General features: G+C 33.9%; 1 protein-coding gene across 1 annotated transcript in view; it reads left to right on the forward strand.

Annotated features, from left to right (window-relative positions):
- lipeb (lipase, hormone-sensitive b) overlaps positions 1-19,922 on the forward strand; it is a 57,003-nt gene that overhangs the window by 11,782 nt on the left and 25,299 nt on the right. The window contains 6 exon segments of the mRNA XM_056475857.1: positions 1,923-2,164; positions 4,488-4,772; positions 7,664-7,754; positions 9,727-9,872; positions 12,219-12,404; positions 14,538-14,690. Of these exon segments, the coding sequence (XP_056331832.1) occupies positions 1,923-2,164; positions 4,488-4,772; positions 7,664-7,754; positions 9,727-9,872; positions 12,219-12,404; positions 14,538-14,690 (1,103 nt within the window).

Genomic DNA, 19,922 nt, shown 5'->3' on the forward strand with positions numbered 1-19,922 from the left:
GGAAGGGCATTTTCAAAAACCCATAATATGGGCTCTTTAATGTAACTTTAATGAACAAGTAAACATTACTTTTCACTGGAACTATTAGAACATATTGTAGACTTTTTTTTATAGTCTAATCTTCAGCACAGTGGTGACCATAAAAGCTCCTCAGAAACTTAATTAAAGGTCAAGCATAATATAGTAATAAATAAATTACCAAAAATAAAATAACTTACATAAAGTGGAAATCTTCACCCCAAGCTTTAAAGTTATCACGGCAGTTCATGAAGTAGCTACATTAAGTAATACAAATCAATTAACACTGAATTTTCCACATATTACTATTAGTTATCATTATTATGTTAACCTTATTAAAATATGACCTCATAACAATAATGTTTAGAGCTTATGAGCAATTCTATGCAAATGTCAATCTTGCCTACATTGTTTGTGTAAGCAGGTATTTTACAGTACTTTAAAAAAACGGAGACATTTTTAAGTATTTTTAAACGATTATATTTGATTTACCAAAGTCACACAAGTGCCAATTTCACATCTGTCACATCCATAATGGAAAAGTGTCACACAACCATAACGAAGCTCGTTCCTCATAAATGCAAAAATGTCAAATAAAATAAAATCAATCGTTTTTGTTTTATAGTGAGCCAACTCTTACCCTTTTGATTAGCATTATTTCCTTTGAGTTGTGCAGTTTAGTTCACAGAATGTCTACAAAGTATGTTGTATACTGTAAACTCGCAGACTTTTTTGTCACATCTATAATGCATGTTTATTTTCCTCTTTAAAATATAATATACGTTTACAGACTGATGTTTTTCTGATCCTATAACTCTGGTTAGGCCTTTTGTAAATAAACAGTTTTTTCAATATAATGTTAACGTACACTTTCTATGTGAATTTATGTTTTGAGTTTGCATATGTCACGCTCATAATGCTTCTAAGGTTTAATTAAATCAATAAATTGACATTTTTATCTTTCAGCCATGCATTCATGCTGTGAATACCCCTGAAATTCATGTGTTAGTATTGTGAATTTGCTGCTGATTCTCTGAGGTTAGTCAGTGTCCAGCAGATTTATCTAGTCACCTGTCATAATCTTGTCACCTGAGAAACCTTACTCGCCTGTGTTGTGTCTGTATCTGTCATGTCAATCCTGATCAGCTAAATGATCATGAGTGTGTGAATGAATGTACAGTAGCCTACTGGTGCCCATCCGTCATCGGTTACTCAAGTATTATGTCATGTGATCTCATCTGCAGCTTTTGTCTCCTGTAGCTTCATGTCCTGTAGCAGCAGTAGTTCGCCTGGCAGTCAGCGTCCTCGAGATGTGTTGTGATGTGTCCTGTTAAAGACTATTGGCTGCGTATGTTTAGTTTGTAGTATGTTTCACACTAGTTATATGTGTGAAAATGGTACAACTTGTAAGCTAATTGTGTTTTACACTAAACAGTATAAGAACAAAGTTGCTTATCGGATTAAATAAAAGTTTATTGATACACTGCAGTTAAAAAAATAAGATAAATGTATATATTTTTTAATTATATATTTGTTTAAAATACAGTAAATTTAAATGTTAAATATTATTTCCATTAAACTGACTGTTATCTAATTTTATATTTGCTACGGTTGTTTTATACATACATTTATATATACATTTATATTGAATTAGATTTGTTTTATTTAGCCATTACTTTAGTGTAACATGAAGAAAATCCTTTAATGAATCTCTGAAGTGAAATACTTTGACTGAAGCATTTTAGTGGATTGCTCTATAAAATGTTTATAGTGCTGTACATAAACACAGCCTACAAGAACGTTAGGCTTTCAACCTGAGTTTAATCACTCTGTAACAGCTTTAAAGTGTGTCAGTGTCAATCTGAAGTAACGCTTTTGTCCTCAACTCATCTAAATTCCTGCAGTGATGGACACCAAGGCGGTCTTCACAGCCTTGTACGACGTGTGTGAAGAAAATGCTGCCTTTTTTTCTGGGGCCACAAAGGGCCAATCCGGGGATGCAGCTCAGCGCCTGGTGGACGCAATGACCACCATCCAGGAGCATGCCAGAAGCTTGGAGCCTGTCATCTCTGGATTCGCTGCCATCTACCACCATTTTGACTTTGACCCTCATATTCCTGCCAATGGATATCGCTCCCTTGTTAAGGTGCGTCTCTGACTGAGTTTTTAATGATTTTAATTTGCATGCTTGAGGCAAAAGAAATCTTGTGTGTGTCCTTGTTTTTTGTATTTCTCCTTGCTGAAAATAGTGCCTCATTTGCAGTAGTTAGTTCTTGCAATGAAGCTCAATTCTGCCAAAGGCATCCACCCTTATACTTTAATGGCTTTATGGCTACATTTGTCACTTCATGTGTTTTTTCTGATCAGTTAATAGCCAGTTTGGTTCCAACTTTGCCTCCACAATAAACACGACAAATTCTACAGCATTTAGGTCACTGGAAGATTTTAATTAGAATTTATTTGTACTAAACAGTATGAGAGAGTGCAACATCAGCACTGGTGAGAAAATTTAGTGCCACTTTTAATTTAGGTGACTGTGCTTAACTTGAAAATGCAAAGCCAAACATGTACAGTATTTGAAGCAGTTTTTCGATATAGCATGCTCTCACACCATTTGTTATTTGGGTTTAACAGCACTTTGAGAAGTTTCAAAGTCTTTGCAAATCATTTATTTTGAACCTATGATTCACAGTCATGTGACTTCAGTAAACCGGGCTTTGTTACCTCATGACTAGTCTGATATAGCAAGACCTTCAGACTGATGACAGCTTTAAAGGGATGGTTCATTCCAAAACAAGAATTTGCTGTTATATTATTCTTCCTCAGGCCATTTAAAATATAGGTGTGGTTTTTTTTTCAGCAAGAGCATTTTTAGCTGAAACCATGGGACTTGGTGATTCATGTAATGCAATTCAATTGCAACCGAGTGGAAAAAAAAGCATATCAGACAATGCAAAATGTATTCCCTTAGCAAACAATAAATTGGTGCAAAAACTAAACATTATTTACAACATTATAACATCTGGGTTTGCTTTGTTCAGCATCATATTTAGGGGTTTAAAAATGTAAAGTTGCATTTAGGGGGATCTCTTTTTTTTTTTTTTTTCATCTGCATATTGTCAGTAAAGCCGGTTCTTGTAAACCTCCAGCACATGCATTCAGATTGCATTTACTACACAGAGCCATATTTTACTGACAAGCTTAGCAAAATTGCTTTTAAATTTGAAAAAGATTTAATTGGCTGATAGTGACGGTTAATCGTGCTGCGATATTATTATTATTATTTATTTTATTGAGCGCTGCTTGTGTAGCTTCATAATGAGCTATGTACTATGCTCTGTGAAGTAAATGCTGCATGTCAAATTTCCACATGTAGGGGGGATTGTCTCGATGGACAGGGATTTTACTTAAGACAAATAGTGTAAAAGTAGAATACGCGTTGCTTTAATCTTTCAATAATTTGTATATACGGCATGTATAGCTCTGGGGCCAGGAAGTTCTCAGATAACATCATAAAATATAGTTTTTTGATGTGTTTTTTTTTTAAAGGTAAATGTAGGTGTAGGCTATACAGTGTGCTATTAATTGCAGAGCTCCTCTATAAAAAAGAAATAAAGAAAAAAAAACAAGTTCTGAAAGTGATCAAGCCTCAGTCAGGTCAGAAAAATAATGCAAAAGTAACGTGATGCATTACTTATCATAAAAAGTAACTAAGTAATGCAAGTAGTTACTTTTTTGGGAAGTAACTCAATATTGTGATACATTACTTTCATAAGTAACTTTCCACAATGCTGCATATAATGACACATTTTTACTCTAAACTCTATAAATTCAGTAGAGCGTTTGAAATAAATCCTTCTGCGAGTTCATTTTGTAGTCAAGTGATTAATAGTCACGCTGAATCATTGAAAACAGTTAAATCTTCTGTTTATAATGCACATGCTATGGGATTTTCCTGGATTTTTTTTCTTCATGGGGCTTTGGAGTTTCCAAACAAGAGTGCCCTATGGCCTTCGGTGGAGATTTTCTACTGATCACACAGGTGTACTACTGATCACAGAGTTGTACTTCCCCAAACAAGATGTACTTGACATTAACAGCAATGTTAAGTTGATCCTTCTAAGCACTCATTGTCGGAGTTGCAAACGTAATGGCTTCCTTCAACAATGAGGGGTTTGCCATCATGAAGACTTTGTTTCTAGTTGGATTGATCTCCTGGAAATCCTGTGGAACTCAATGAAATTAGGACTTCGAAACCTCTGAAGAGTTTCCTGTTTTTTTTTGTATTTTTCACCTGATACGTGTTTGTGAACAAATGTTTATTTTATTTAGTCTTTTTTTTGGAATGGTATTTACATCTGGTCATTTTACAATGGACTAGATGTCTTAATGCATGTTGTGTGAATTGTAAATGCTATATTTTCAGTATTTTTGATGTAACATCTGACGTCACTCATTGTTTTCCTCAGGTGGTGCGCTGTTGCCTCCTCCACATCATCCACAAAGGGCGCTACATCTCATCGAACAGGCGAAGCATCTTTTTCCGTGCGAGCCACAACGCGTCGGAGATGGAAGCGTACTGTAGCGCTCTGTGTCAGCTCAGGGCACTGCTCTACCTCGCTCAGAGACTCCTTCACGACAACAGTCATGGAAACCTCTTCTTCCAGGAGGAAAGCGGCCTCAGCCAGAGCTTCCTGAGAGAGTATGCCTCCATGCACAAGGGCTGCTTCTACGGCCGCTGTGTTGGATTTCAGGTGTGTTTAAGAAGACATGGTGGCTTTAAGGATTGTGTTGACAAAGTTCTTACGTTTTTACAGTTTGGATGTTATTTCAATAAAACATCAAGCCTTATACAGTACACGTGTGTATGTACGCACATATATATATATATATATATATATATATATATATATATATATATATATATATATATATATATATATATATATATATATATATATATATATATATATATATATATATATATATATATATATATATGTACAGATAAAGTCAGAATTATTAGCCCCCCTGTTTATTTTTTTCCCCAATTTCTGTTTAACGGAGAGAATTTTTTTCAACACATTTCTAAACATAATAGTTTTAATAACTGATTTATTTTATCTTTGCCATGATGACAGTAAATAATATTTGACTAGATATTTTTCAAGACACTTCTATACAGCTTAAAGTGACATTTAAAGGCTTAACTTGGTTAATTAGGTCAACTAGGCAGGTTAGTGTAATTAGGCAAGTTATTGTATAACGATGGTTTGTTCTGTAGACAATCAAAAAAAAAAGCTTAAAGGGGCTAATTATTTTGTCCTTAAAATGGGTTTTAAAAAATAAAAAACTGCTTTTATTCTAGCCGTATTTTTTAGAAGAAAAAATATTATCAGACATACTGTGAAAATTTTCTTGCTCTGTTAATCATCATTTGGGAAATATTTAAAAAAGTAAAAAAAATTCAAAGGGGGACTAATAATTCTGACTTCAACTATATCTTAAATGTAATTTATCACCTTTGACAAGAAGATTTGACATTGTTACACTTCATGATAATTAAGAAGCATTCTTTTAAATGAATGCAGTTTTAGATTTTAATATATTTTATTAATGCATTAATTTATAGTATATAATATGTAAAATTATATATTTATATATTTTATTATTAATTAGTGCTGGGCAAAATCACATGAAATCACAAAAAATCACAAAAAGTTTGTTTTGACATAATTAAAGTGTGTGTACCATGTATATTTATTATATACAGTGCATTCGGAAAGTATTCATAGCGCTTCACTTTTTCCACTTTTTTTATGTTACAGTCTTATTTCAAAATGGATAAAATTTATTTATTTCCTCAAAATTCTACACACAATACCCCATAATGACCATGTGAACAAAATATTTTTTGAAATTGTTACAAATTTATTACAAATAAAAACCTGAAAAATCACATGTACATAAGTATTCACAGTCTTTGCCCTGAAGCTCTAAATTGAGCTCAGGTACATTCTGTTTCCGCTGATTATTCTTGAGATGTTTCAGCAGCTTAATTGGAGTTCACCTGTGGTAAATTCAGTTGATTGGACATCATTTGAAAAGGCATACACCTGTCTATATAAGGTCCCAGGGTTGACAGTGCATGTCAAAGCACAAACCAAGCATGAAGACAAAGGAATTGTCTGTAGACCTCCGAGACAGGATTGTCTTGAGGCACAAGGCTGAGGAAGGCTACAGAAGAATTTCTGCTGCTCTGAAAGTTCCAATGAGCACAGTGGCCTCCATCATCCATAAGTGGAAGATGTTTGGAATCACCAGGACTCTTCCTAGAGCTGGCCGGCCATCTAAGCTGAGTGATCAGGAGAGAAGGGCCTTAGTCAGGGAGATGATCAATAGCCGACCCCCCCCCACCCCACCCCCACTCACACCAATGTAATTTGTCAATAGGCATCTGAAGGACTCAGACCATAAGAAACTTAATTCTCGGGTCTTATGAGACTAAAAGTGAACTCTTTGGAATGTATGTCAGTTGTTACGTTTGGAGAAAACCAGGCACCGCTCATGATCTGGAAGACTAGCCAGGATAGAGGGAAATATGAATGCAGCAGTGTACAGAGACATCCCGAGTGAAAACCTGCTTCAGAGTGCTCTTGACCTCAGACTGGGGCGAACGTTCATCTTCCTGGAGGACAATGACCCAAAGCACACCGCCAAAATATCAATGGAGTGGCTTCATAAAAACTCTGTGAATGTCCTTGAGTGGCCCAGCCAGAGCCCAGACCTAAATCCTATTAAACATTGCTGGAGAGATCTGAAAATGGCTGAACACAGTTGCTTCCCATCCAACCTGAGAGAGCTTGAGAGGTACTGCAAAGAGGAATGGCCAAATATTCCCAAAGATTGGTGTACCAAGCTTGTGGCATAATATTCAAAAAGACTTGAGGCTGTAATTGCTGCCAAATGTACATCAACAGTATTGAGCAAAGGCTGTGAATACTTATGTTCATGTGATATTTTTTTTTTAAGGTTTTTTATTTGTAAGAAATTTGAAATAATTTCAGAAAATATTTTTTCACATTATCTTTGTGAAATATTGTGTATGGAATTTTGAGGAAATAAATGAATTTAATCTATTTTGGAATAAGGCTGTAACATAAAAAAAATGTGAAAGGTGAATCGCTATGAATATTTTACGGATGCACTGCATATGTTTGAGAAAACGTTTATTTATATTTAGATATAAAATAAATATGTATATGATTCAAATTATGAATAAATTTAAATATCTATGTAACAAAATTGTGTTGTATAGTTTTGTTTCTATGCATGTGTGTATCACATATACATAATAAATATATATAATACGTACACAGACAGTATATTATGTCAAAACAAACTTTTATTTTGGATTTATTTTGGCTTGCACTATTTTTTTTATATATATATATATATATATATATATATATATATATATATATATATATATATATATATATATGTATATATATATATATATATATATATATATATATATATATATATATATATATATATATGTATATACTCTAAATACAATTGTATACAGAATGTCTACTTTTTCAAAAATACAATATAAATAATAATATTTTTTTCTTTTCAGTTTACTCCTGCCATTCGTCCATGCCTGCAGTCAATTGCTATCAGCCTGGTTGCATTCGGAGACAACTACAAGAAGCATCAATCAGGGATAGGTCAGTAAAGCTGTCACATTCGGTGTGTTCTGATAACACTTCTTTTATGTGCCTGTTGTTTTATGAGTACAGGTCACTATTTCACACTACTCAATCTTAGAGTCTGCACAGCAGGTTTTCCTCTAGCGTTAGGGCACAAAAGTGCTGTTCATACACTCGCTGACCTGCAGAGGCATGCTAATATTGTCTCTTGTGCTCAATGCTGCATCTTAGTGGAGGCAGGAGATATTGCACCATATGGTGAGTAGCTCTCATGGAAAGCGGCATGGATGAAAAATTTGAGTCCTTCCCAAACTTGTCATCCATTCTGCTGCTAGATTTTTCCTTTCCCTCTATAGAGATGACCAATGTCTATTCTTACTAGAGGTGGGAATCTTTAGGCTTCTCATGATCTGACCCGATCCCAATTCAGAGAATCACAATCGGTTTTGAAATAACTGCAACTTTTCAAAAATTATTTTGTCTTTCAATTTTTTGGTTTACATTTTTATAAACCTCTTTATATAAGTACTTGAAATATTTCAAAGTACTATATCCATTTTTTATGTAATAGTACATCAAAAACTATAAGCCCTCTTCAGATGGGACTAGTTTTTGTGGGGGTTCATGTGAGAAATTTGTATTTCACAGAGAATGTACAATTTTTCTCTCTCAACCCCTGTAATTTTTCTATAGCAAATTAACTTACTCAGTGATTCTCTGATGGGGGCATTCAATTTTAGTGCACACTCTGGTATGTTTGATATATGTTTGGATAATGTGGGTACAGTTCATGTGAGCAAGTATTTTTCACTTCAGATGTGCACACAATCAAACCAAATCATGAAAGTGAGCCTTTATTTAATAACGGATGAATTCTGTGCATGTGTGCATGTATCCACTGGCTTTTCTGACAAGCATAATGTGCTCTGGAAACAGAAAAAAATAATATGTAATAATTGCTCAGCAGAAATTGACTCTTTTCCTTTGAATGGATGCATGAACCACAATTAAACTACAGAGATGTGCACAGAATCATTGCCAGCACAACCTCATGACTTTTGTAGAATTGTTTATAACCTAACATTTCTTAGTAGTGTGGTAGTAACTGTTCTGGTCATGAAGCAGACGAACACACTGTAATTTTGGTAACACTTTTGTTTAATTAACTATTCAGACTATTAACGACTGGATTTTTATCCTGATATTAACTGTTTATTCATGCTATTATTAACATATTATCTCTTTCTAAATCCCTAATCATACCCAACACCTACAGTAAACTACCTAAACACCTACCCCAACTACTACCTTAGTAACTGTTAATAAGTAGCTAGTTATTAGTTTATTGGCCTAATAGTCATAGTTAAATTCCTGTTTGTCCTCAATCTGGCAACCTGTGCTTGCGTGTGTTTTGATCCAGGAATGCGATACCAAGTTCAACCACTGGGTTTCAAACTAACATACTGCACCTTTAAAAGCCACCTTGTATCTGTAATACGCATGCATATCCTGTGAAATGAAGCCCACGATTGCCTTACTGATTCACTTCAATATGAAACTGTTTGCAAGTTTTATATGATGGTTTTGTGTGTATTTAATAGAAAGTGAAACAGTGTCTGGTCTGCGTATATTGTTGAAGACAAAGTTGTGATACTTTGTAGAATTTTCTGCCCTCTTTCTCCCACCCCTAATTCCTATGCTTGCTTCAGCATGAGAACAGGAAAGGCAAGACTGGTTACAGAACATTTCTTATGTGTGTGTCTATTGATTTTTGTAAATGGTAAACAGAATGCTCATGCGTGTTTGTCAAGGTAAGATTATGCCATTTCCAGGTGGCAACTGTTATTATCTGTGTGTCTCTTTTGATTGGAAACCCACTTTTATCTCTTTCCCCTCTGTATTACCATCTGTAGTATGATGTGCTGGCGTGATGTGCCAGTTCCGTTGATAGCCATTCATCTAACTGTCTGTTTGTCTGTGTTTCTCTCAGGTGTAGCGGCCAGTTCTTTCCTCACGTCTGGAAAGTATGCTATCGACCCTGAACTGAGAGGCCAGGAGTATGAACGCATCACTCAAAACCTGGATGTTCATTTCTGGAAGACATTCTGGAATGTTACGGAGACTGAAGTCCTTTCAGTTAGTGTTAACAGCAATATTATATTATATTATATTATATTATATTATATTATATTATATTATATTATATTATATTATATTATATTATATTATATTATATTATATTATATTATTTAATCAGGTTTTTTTTTATCTAGGAATTGTCAAATGTGAAATTAAAGTGAAAAACTGGTAATATTTTACAAAAAGTTTACCAAAAGAGGTCACTATAATACATAATACTTCTACAGCATTTATTTTTTTTATGATTTTACAGTAATTAATGTTGCTATCATAAATCAAGTGAATACAGATAAATAATAAACTCAATAAATAAAAAAGAACAACATAAAGAAAATAATAATAGTAAAAAAACAGAATAATAATAATAATAATCGATAAATAAATAAAATAAGATAACATTTTTACTGTGGGTCTCACCACAGTGATTTTATTCATCCTACAAAAATGCCAAATAATTTCTCCATCTTCTCTGATAAACATCCAATTTATCAATTAATCTATATGTCATTTTTTCATATGCTGAAAAAAAATATTGCTTAAAGGGGTTAATAATTTTGACCTTAAAATGTTTTTTAAAAAATAAAAAACTGCTTTTGTTCTAGCTGAAATAAAACAAATAAAACTTTCTCTAGAAGAAAAAATATTATCAGACATACTGTAAAAATTTCCTTGCTCTGTTAAACATATCTTGGGAAACATTTAAAGAAGAAAAAAAGTCAAAGAAGGGTTTAATTATTTTAATTTCAACTGTATATTCCAGGACAAAATGAAAAGCAGCATTCCTGTATTTTAGAACAGGACCCCAGGGCATGCATCAAGTCTGCTCCTTCGCTCTAACATGTCCAGCATTTAGTCCTTCAACCCAACCCTGAAAAGCCTACTCAGAGTCTTAAAAAAAAATTCAAAATTTTTAATTGTGTCAAGCATGCTCCTAAATTTCTTGACATTACTTTACACCTTTGGCAAATTTTCTTCCAATGTTCATTGCTAAATTTGCAATTTAGATCTTTAATCCAAACAATTTTAAGCACAGAATGGAACTACAGCCCATCTTTTCTATTAACCCTTCTATAGCATTTATTAATATTAAAGTTAATTTCTACATTTACTAACATTGCTAAGATTCAAAGTAGTTTTTTTTTATACATGAATTAATGCTTTGTGAACATGAACAAGCAGTGCACAATTGTATTTTTATTGACTAAAGTAACATAGGTTTATACTTTATTGCTTCTTGTTAGTTCATATTAACTTATGCATTATACAATATTAAAAAATTAGACCTTATTGTAAAGTGTAACCGAAAATCTTGAGTGAATCATTAAAACAAATTACTTTAAATTGTAAAATTTAAATTCAGGGAAAATTGAATGTTTGAAAATGTTTTATTTTATTTGTTTATTAACAACTAACAGTTTTTTTAAATGCTTGAACATTTAAATAGTATAGCAGAATGAACGTTCTTTATATAATAGCAGCCAAAATCTGAGATTATAATTGTTCTATCTTAGTTCACATTGCAAAATTTTTAAATCAATAGCCAAATACATAAAATAAAAGCCTCCACCTTTAACATCGATTACTCCTTAATCAGACATTTTAACAGTGGTGGAAAGAGTACTGAAAAATCTTACTTGTGTAAAAGTATCATTACTTGCCCAAAAATGTATTATATGTAGAGTAAAAGTATCTTTTGTAAATATTACTCAAAGTATGAGTAAAAATTAGCCCTTTTAAAAGTACTCAAGAGTAGTGAGTATTATGCTGTGAAAGTCTGATGCGTTCGATTTGTGCGTATGTGTGTGAAAACATAACATTCTGTAGCATTTAATTATTGCTTAAGGCCCTTTCAGTCATCATGCAGTAAACATCCGCCATCTTCTCATCAGTGACATTCAGTTTAAACAGTCTCTTGGCCGTTGTGTCATTAAAGTTTGTGGACATCTTCTTGAACACTTTTAGTGCTTCTAAATGGTTAGCTACATTTATGAAATGTCCGTATCTTGAGGTTATTTAGTATGATTAAATTTTTTGTGATTTTTTTTTTTTTTTTTTTATTGGACAAGAATCACATCACTGATTTTTCTACTTTAGCCAATATCCATAGATAGGAAAAAAAGTTTTTTTTTTTTTTTTTTTTTAAAGTAGTGACTGCAGATTGAAGGAAAATAATGGAGTAAAAGTACCGATACAGCATTAAAGATATACTGAAAGGAAAGTAAAAGTGCACATTTTCAAAACTACTTAGGACATTTCAATTCTTGAGAAAAACTACTCAAAATATAGTTTTTATTGCCGTAATTATCTTGCATCGCACTGAAACTAAACTGTGCTTTATCTTAGAGTCTGGTGTCCTTGACTGCCACAACAGTGAAGGTGAATCGAGCTCTCTCTGTGCCCCCTTCGGCCTTTGACCTGCCGTTGGCTGCGGATCCCACACGTACAGTGACTGTGTCTCCTCCAGCGGCTCATCTGGGGCCTGGACCTGTACAGATGAGACTGATCTCATATGAGCTGAGAGAAGGACAGGTACAACAGTTCACACTGACACCACTCACAGCCTTAAATTAATCTTGAATCATAATTGCATCAATCATAATCATATTTCTCCTCCATCTTACAGCATTTGAATCATAATTTGACTTTTCTGTTTTTCAAAGAGAGTCAATATTCCTTTCTGTATGCTCCCATCTTGTCAGTATATAAATAATAAATTTGCATGTGTAGAGAGGGATGAATAAATGCTCCGTCTGTCATAATGAGGTGTGCTTGGCTAAATAAAGAGGTTGCGCTTGACTCTTTCTCCTTTTCATGCTGTACTTAAAGCCCTTTAATTCCTGATATACCTCTCTGTGTCATGGGACGACTTGAACTGGTTGCAGTATAGCTAATTCCGACTTAATGGTGTTTAAAAAGCTTGATTCACAGTCTTTGAACCTCTATTGATCCAAGCTGAAGCAAAAACGTGCTTAAGAACCACACGTGTGTAGCGTTTAATTACCCGTCTCTTGTCTAAATGAGGGTATTTGTCTTTGTGTGTGGCGCACAGATTCAGCAGGTTGTGTTCTAATTAGGGCTGTGAAATGTTACTATCACACGAGTGGCAGTGCGATTATGGCTGTATATCGGTATGTGATGATATACAGCCATATCACACTGCTATGGGTGTGATATTGCATTTATTATTTACAAGAGTTCGACAGCATAATCGTGTACATAAAAAAGAAAAATCAAAAATGGAGAGTCTAAAAATCCTTTTGTATAAGGGACTATTTTCTTCCGCCATTCCTTCACATCTGCATCTGATGGGTTATACAAAGTGTGACCAAAACAAAATACACACAATCCTGATATGAGTCCCAGCTCACACTCAATACACTACAATTACTATGGTATAAATAAAGCACTGCTAGATACAAAAGAGAGAGATCGACTTAGAATGTCACTCACCAATTTTAAAATGTTTCGATCATCTGTAGTTTTAAAAATAAGATGATCTTTTGTCCTCTAAGGGCTTCTTATGCGGTCACTGTCGTCATCTTGTGCTGATGAATGCCGACACACAGTTTCTCCGAAATTATAACTATTGAAAAAATAGGCACTATCCTTATAAATAAACTGCTTAGATGCAATCTAAACAACTACATTCTTGACTAAAAAGCCTCAAAAGTACATTATGTTATCCAACACCTGCAGTATTTTCAAACTGTAGTGAGTTTATTGATCTGCTGTCACTCTATGTGGGCGGACTAATACAGAAGGGTAAGGAGGCTGTACGAGTTCTGATATAGCAGATTATTGCATGGCTATCAGCCAATCAGATTCGAGAACAAGACAGAACTGTACAAATATACTACTATATAGTATAGATATAGATAGATAGACAGACAGACAGACAGACAGACATATATATATATATATATATATATATATATATATATATATATATATATATATATATATATATATATATATATATATATATATATATATATATATATATATAGTGTGTGTATAAATGTAGTATATCTTCTATATCTTGAGGATGAAATAAAAAGTCTTCAAACATTTCATTTTATGCTCTCACTTATTTTGCGGTGTCACAAAATACTATAATTTATATGATCGCCGTATACATGCCATTATGGGTATGCAGACAGAAACAGGAATAATAGCAAATTGAAAAGGGGAAAAACAGATATGCAGAACAATAAAAACATGAAAAAAGAAAATGTGTATATATATTTTTTTTAAGATGATATTTCATATAAAATTATATATAATATATATTAAAACAATATATGATTTTTTTAATGTTGTAGCTGCAGTCATTCATTTTTGAAAAGTTTTCCTATTTTTTTTTTTTTACATTACTCAAGTTATAAATAAAATGAGAAATATGGTCACATATGAATGAGTACATAGTATATACATGAGTATATACTTTAAAATGTAAAAAAAAAATAGTCTTTTGACATGTGCTCAATGTAAATAAACTAATAATTGTTTGAATTAACAACAGTCCCTGTAATTAACAGAAGTGGTAGTTAGGATATTGTGATCTATATCATTATCAGGATATGAGATGACTTGTATCATAATTTGAGATTTTGTGAAATTGCCCAGCCTTAGTTCTAATTTCATATTGTTTATTGTCTTCAGGACAGTGAAAAGTTACTAGCGCTGTGTCGCTCAGAGGGAGGCCCAATAACTATTTCTTTGGGCCTGAAGACGAAGCGCAGTCCTCCTTCTCCCTGGCTGGTGTTGCACTTCCATGGAGGAGGCTTTGTGGCACAGACTTCCAAATCACATGAGGTACCTATTTGCCTGTTCTCCTCTCAATTTTCCAGTATATTCCAGTTAATCATTGAGGGATAGTACAAATCAATTCAAATCTATTTCAATTCAGTTATTTATCTTTGGTTATCACTACTGTAATTTTACTAATTAAAATTTAGATATAGTTACTGAAAAAGGTATAGGCCGAAGGTCTTTTATACATAACTAACTTTTTATGCTAAATTTGATGATACTGAATAAATAAAAAATTACATTAAACATGTTCCAAAATGTACAGACATATAGTAATTCTAAACATGCATGATTGCAGAAATACAAAATCCAACAACTAGTTCAATACTCTAACTTTAGTAGAAGTAATGTATGGTGCCATTAATCACAATTCAATGTGTATAAAGCATTTTCATTCTTTATATATTTTGTTCTTTTTAAAATTGCAATTGATTTTCACTTGGAGTATTACCGAAGTCCCTTTAAGTCAAATAATTTCACTCAGCGGCCATCCTTGAAATGCCTCACGGGCAATATGCTTGGGCATTCTGTTTGAATGGGGAAAAATAGCTTACCAAGCTTACGATTGAATTTCTTATTAGGAATCACCAATACAATTAAACAACAGTCCCTGTAGTTTCATTTCTAAATGTCCAAATCACACAAAATCTGCAGAAACTCACATCTGGCCCCTCCCCCAGAGTATTGTCAGTCTATAGCAATCGATGATTGGCTCCTGTGCTAGAAGTCGGGCTTTTTTTACCATATATCGATTGATGATTGGCTCCTGTACTAGTAGGCGGGGCTTTATTCACCATATTATCAGTCACACGTGTATGGAACAAAATCAATGCCAAAAGTATTGAATTAAAAAGCTTGTTGAATAGCACAAACTGAAAAAAATAATACACCGTATTAACAAGTTCTTGCATTTTAATGACTTGAATTGCAGGGTTTGTATTTTTAGGTCCTGAAATTTAACATAGCTGTTTATTTAAGCTGTGAATAGTTCAACTAAAAATATTTCAAACATGTTTTTGTACTTATAAATTCAATAATTAATTTTCAATTTCCAGGATTCACTTACAAAATATTCAATACCCTTTAAAAATACGATGTATAATATTCAAAAGGTAATTTTCAGTTCATTTTATTTCAGTTCAAATATTCGCTTCCATAAATTCAGTGGCTCAAATTCGACTGTTAAAATTCAACATTACATCCGGGAACTGCAGGAAAAGCAATAGATTGCAGATTGAAGATCGCCAGCTGTTTTTCCACCAGCAGGTGGAGATGGAATAATTTAAGATTTTTTACCCAGTAAATAGACGAGAAAAAAGCTAATAAAGGCACAAAAGTAGCATTTAATATTAATATCAGTGTCTTGGACATTATAAGTAATAAAATGAGTATGAGTAAAATAAGTAAATGATCTTTTGGTCATTTATATTATACACTCCTCGGATTCAGCAACAGATGTTGTTCTGCAATAGTTAGCCGGTTGTTGCTAGATCGGATACGTTTGCGGCCGGAAGTTAATGACAATTATTTCTATTATTTATAAAATTTCCCATTTATTGTATTTTATTAACGTCTACCTCCACCCCAACCCTAAACCCAACCATCACAGTACCGTAAAAACAGTTGTTGTACAGAGTATTATTTATGTTATCTGTTAAATTTCCCAATAAATTGTATTTTTTAACTACTACAACCCCAACCCTAAACCCAACAATCACAGTACTGTAAAAATATTAATTATTGTTACACAGTTTCATTAAAAAATGCTGCTTTATTAATGTGGATATCGCACCTCCGGCTGGCAACATATCTGATCTAGACTTTACTATCTTTAATCTCCTCACAGCATTTGTCTCCCATACCGGTATCGCCAGCTCGCGCCCTGCTCGGACCAGTGGCGTTACATGCACATAAACCGTCTTTTGATGAATATGATGTTACATTCTTTATCTTTATTAACTCATTCTTCCATAGACGTAAAGTATTGTGGAATGTTGAGATCGCAGGATGTGACTTTACTGAGTGGATTCACCTGTGGACCGCTTATGATGAGACTCTTTAAAAAAGGTGTGCGGGAAAAAGACTCGAGCTCCGAGGTGGTGAGTTGTGGGTTTCGCTGAGCTGTCTCTCGGGGGCAATATGCCCTCCGGAGAGATGAAGATAGTTAGCTAGACAGGGCTTCCTATGTGAGATAGTTGAGTTGGGGGGGGATAATAAATGTTAGCTGCCCACTACCTCGGTTTAAGCCTCTTTTTTGACCCAGTCCTATGTTGGTGGGTAAACCGTGGAGTCTAGTCCCGCCTTCTCCACATTTTATGAATGAACTGACTGAGTATCCTGGCCACGCCTCCAAGCAGCGGACGGATGAATCTTACGACGGGCCTGTGTGATCGTGGACGTGACCCAGTCCTGCTCCGTGTGATAACGCTGGTGCCTTTCTCCTTGGCTGGGTCTCAAAGGCTGTGTGAAGGGAAGTCTTTTTAAACCTTTATTTGTTTATGCCTGTTGTACGTGGACTGTGTGTGCGCGAAAGGCGATTAGTGCGGGAGGCAGGTGAGGGGGATATTTGATTATAGGGGATGCGCCTTAATTTTGTGTGCAGTGTAGATTGAGGTGTTGGGTGCTATTTGAAACACTGTTGTAGTGGTGTGTTGAACTCACTGGGTGTAAGAAATGGGCGTGATAATCGCGTGTAGCCTATGTTGTCTGTATTTCTCGCCCTGGTACCCGCATCTAAATGGCCCTTGTTCTTAAAGTAAATAAAGTATTTCTCTTTTGTACATTACAGCGTGTGTGGTGTTTTTCTGACGGACATAAATGTCAATAAGGTTCATTACAGTATAATATTGACTGGCTGTTAAAGAATATAAACGTAAGAGAAGCAGGAAAGGAAATAAAATAATCATACAAAATTCAAAACCAGAGAGATTTTATGAGAATGTCACACAAAACAGTTTACTTGCAACTGTTGGACAGATAGTGTTAGATAGTGACAGTGTTCAGGTATGATTTAAGGTTGGGTATGGATGGGACGTGTAATTTAAAATAATTTAACATAGCGAGCAAATGGATTAAAGGAGCGTCTTCAGTTATTAATACAGAACCGTCTAATATATGGCATAAGCATTAAGGGGTTATTAGAAGTGTTTGCGCTGTTTACACGCAGCTTTTTTTCAGGATTGGGGTAGGCTATAGTTTCATTATTTAAATTATTATTGTTGTTGTTATTATTTTATTATTATTATTGTTATTATTCTTATTATTTTATAACATTTATTTAGGTTACTGCGCTTGAATAAGTCATCCGTGGTTCTAAATTAGTATTTCTTTATAACACTCTGCCTGCCTTTCATTTTTTCTAATTTTTGGGGTTCTGCCATGATGCCTTTAGTTTGTCCAGATTAATTGTTTTTATTGTTATGTAGTAGCCTAGGCTTACTGCACGCCTTTATTTTTATATTATGAACGAAAAAAAATATATATTTTTTTTACTTTATTATTTAAAATGATTGGCGACCTCTAAAATATAGACTAAGCCGAAGGAGAATGAATGAAATATTTGGCGTTTTTTTTTAATACCTGTGCGGCTTGTACGCGGCAAACACAAACGAGTGGCCGCGAGCTCTGGTGGCCGGTCAGAGCCAGCACCGCACGTCAAATACTGGTTGAGAGATGCTGGATGGCTGCCAATATTTGATGGGAACACCTCTGAAGTTTTAGATGATATCTGGGCCTGTGCATAGTTATGAATGTGAAAAGTGAAAGTCGTGACATTTGGCCAAGCATGATAACACAAGAGTGTTTCCATTATTATATTAATCATACCTATTAGAACCCCCCCCCCGCCCCCCCCCCCCCCCCCCAGCCACATACACACAAACACACTTAGCGAGAATCACGCTAGCCATCACCTCCCTACCACGTAGCGTAAATGAGCACCTGCCCATTTAAGAGTCTGTGAATGGCACTGCAGAACAATGTCTGTCGCTGAATCCGAGGAGTGAGGTTTACGCGATCACCAACTGGCTTCTGTTACATAAGGGCAAATATAAATGACCAAAAGATCATTTACTTATTTTACTCATACTCATTTATTACTTATAATGTCCAAGACACTGATATTAATATTAAATGCTACTTTTGTGCCTTATTAGCTTTTTTCTCGTCTATTTACTGGGTAAAAAATCTTAAATTATTCCATCTCCACCTGCTGGTGGAAAAGCAGCTGGCTATCTTCAATCTGCAATCTATTGCTTTCCTGCAGTTCCCGGATGTAATGTTGAATTTTTAACAGTCGAATTTGAGCCACTGAATTTATGGAAGCGAATATTTGAGCTGAAATAAAATGAACTGAAAATTACCTTTTGAATATTATACATCGTATTTTTAAAGGGTATTGAATATTTTGTAAGTGAATCCTGGAAATTGAAAATTAATTATTGAATTTATAAGTACGAAAACATGTTTGAAATATTTTTAGTTGAACTATTCACAGCTTAAATAAACAGCTATGTTAAATTTCAGGACCTAAAAATACAAACCCTGCAATTCAAGTCATTAAAGTGCAAGAACTTGTTAATACGGTGTATTATTTTTTTCAGTTTGTGCTATTCAACAAGCTTTTTAATTCAATACTTTTGGCATTGATTTTGTTCCATACACGTTTCCCTATTCAAAAAATACAAGTGACATGGCTTGTGTATTCTATAGTCTTTGGTAATACGTTGTTTCCCACATAATTTATAATTGATAATGACGTCCAGAAATTTAGTTTTGTACACTTTTTATTGATTTATTTTTTATTTTTTTATAATCCTTAATCAAATTAATTGTGATTATATGATTACTAAATATTATTAACTTTTGTTTTCATTTCATCAAACCTGTTTTGCAATATAAATAATTTAGGGCCTAACACTAGCCACAAGCAGCCTTTTTTAAATCAGAAATAACATTGTTATTTTAAACTAAATCATATTTTTTTCCATGTTTTTTCATCTAATGCCACATCTTTCCAATTTTATAATTAATAAATCATAGTCAATAATGTTAAAAGTTTTTGTTCAAACACTCCCACTATATATTCATTGTTATCCTTTAAATTGGAGATTTCTTCTACCATTTTCATTACTGCCATGGAGATTGACCTATTTTATCCAAAGCCTGCTAGTGATATAGTGTTTGTCTATAACTGGGTTCCCAAACTTGGTCCTGGAGGGCTGGTGTCCAGCATAG

Source organism: Danio aesculapii, chromosome 16, assembly GCF_903798145.1.
Source record: "Danio aesculapii chromosome 16, fDanAes4.1, whole genome shotgun sequence".
In the NCBI taxonomy this organism is placed as follows: Eukaryota; Metazoa; Chordata; class Actinopteri; order Cypriniformes; family Danionidae; genus Danio; species Danio aesculapii.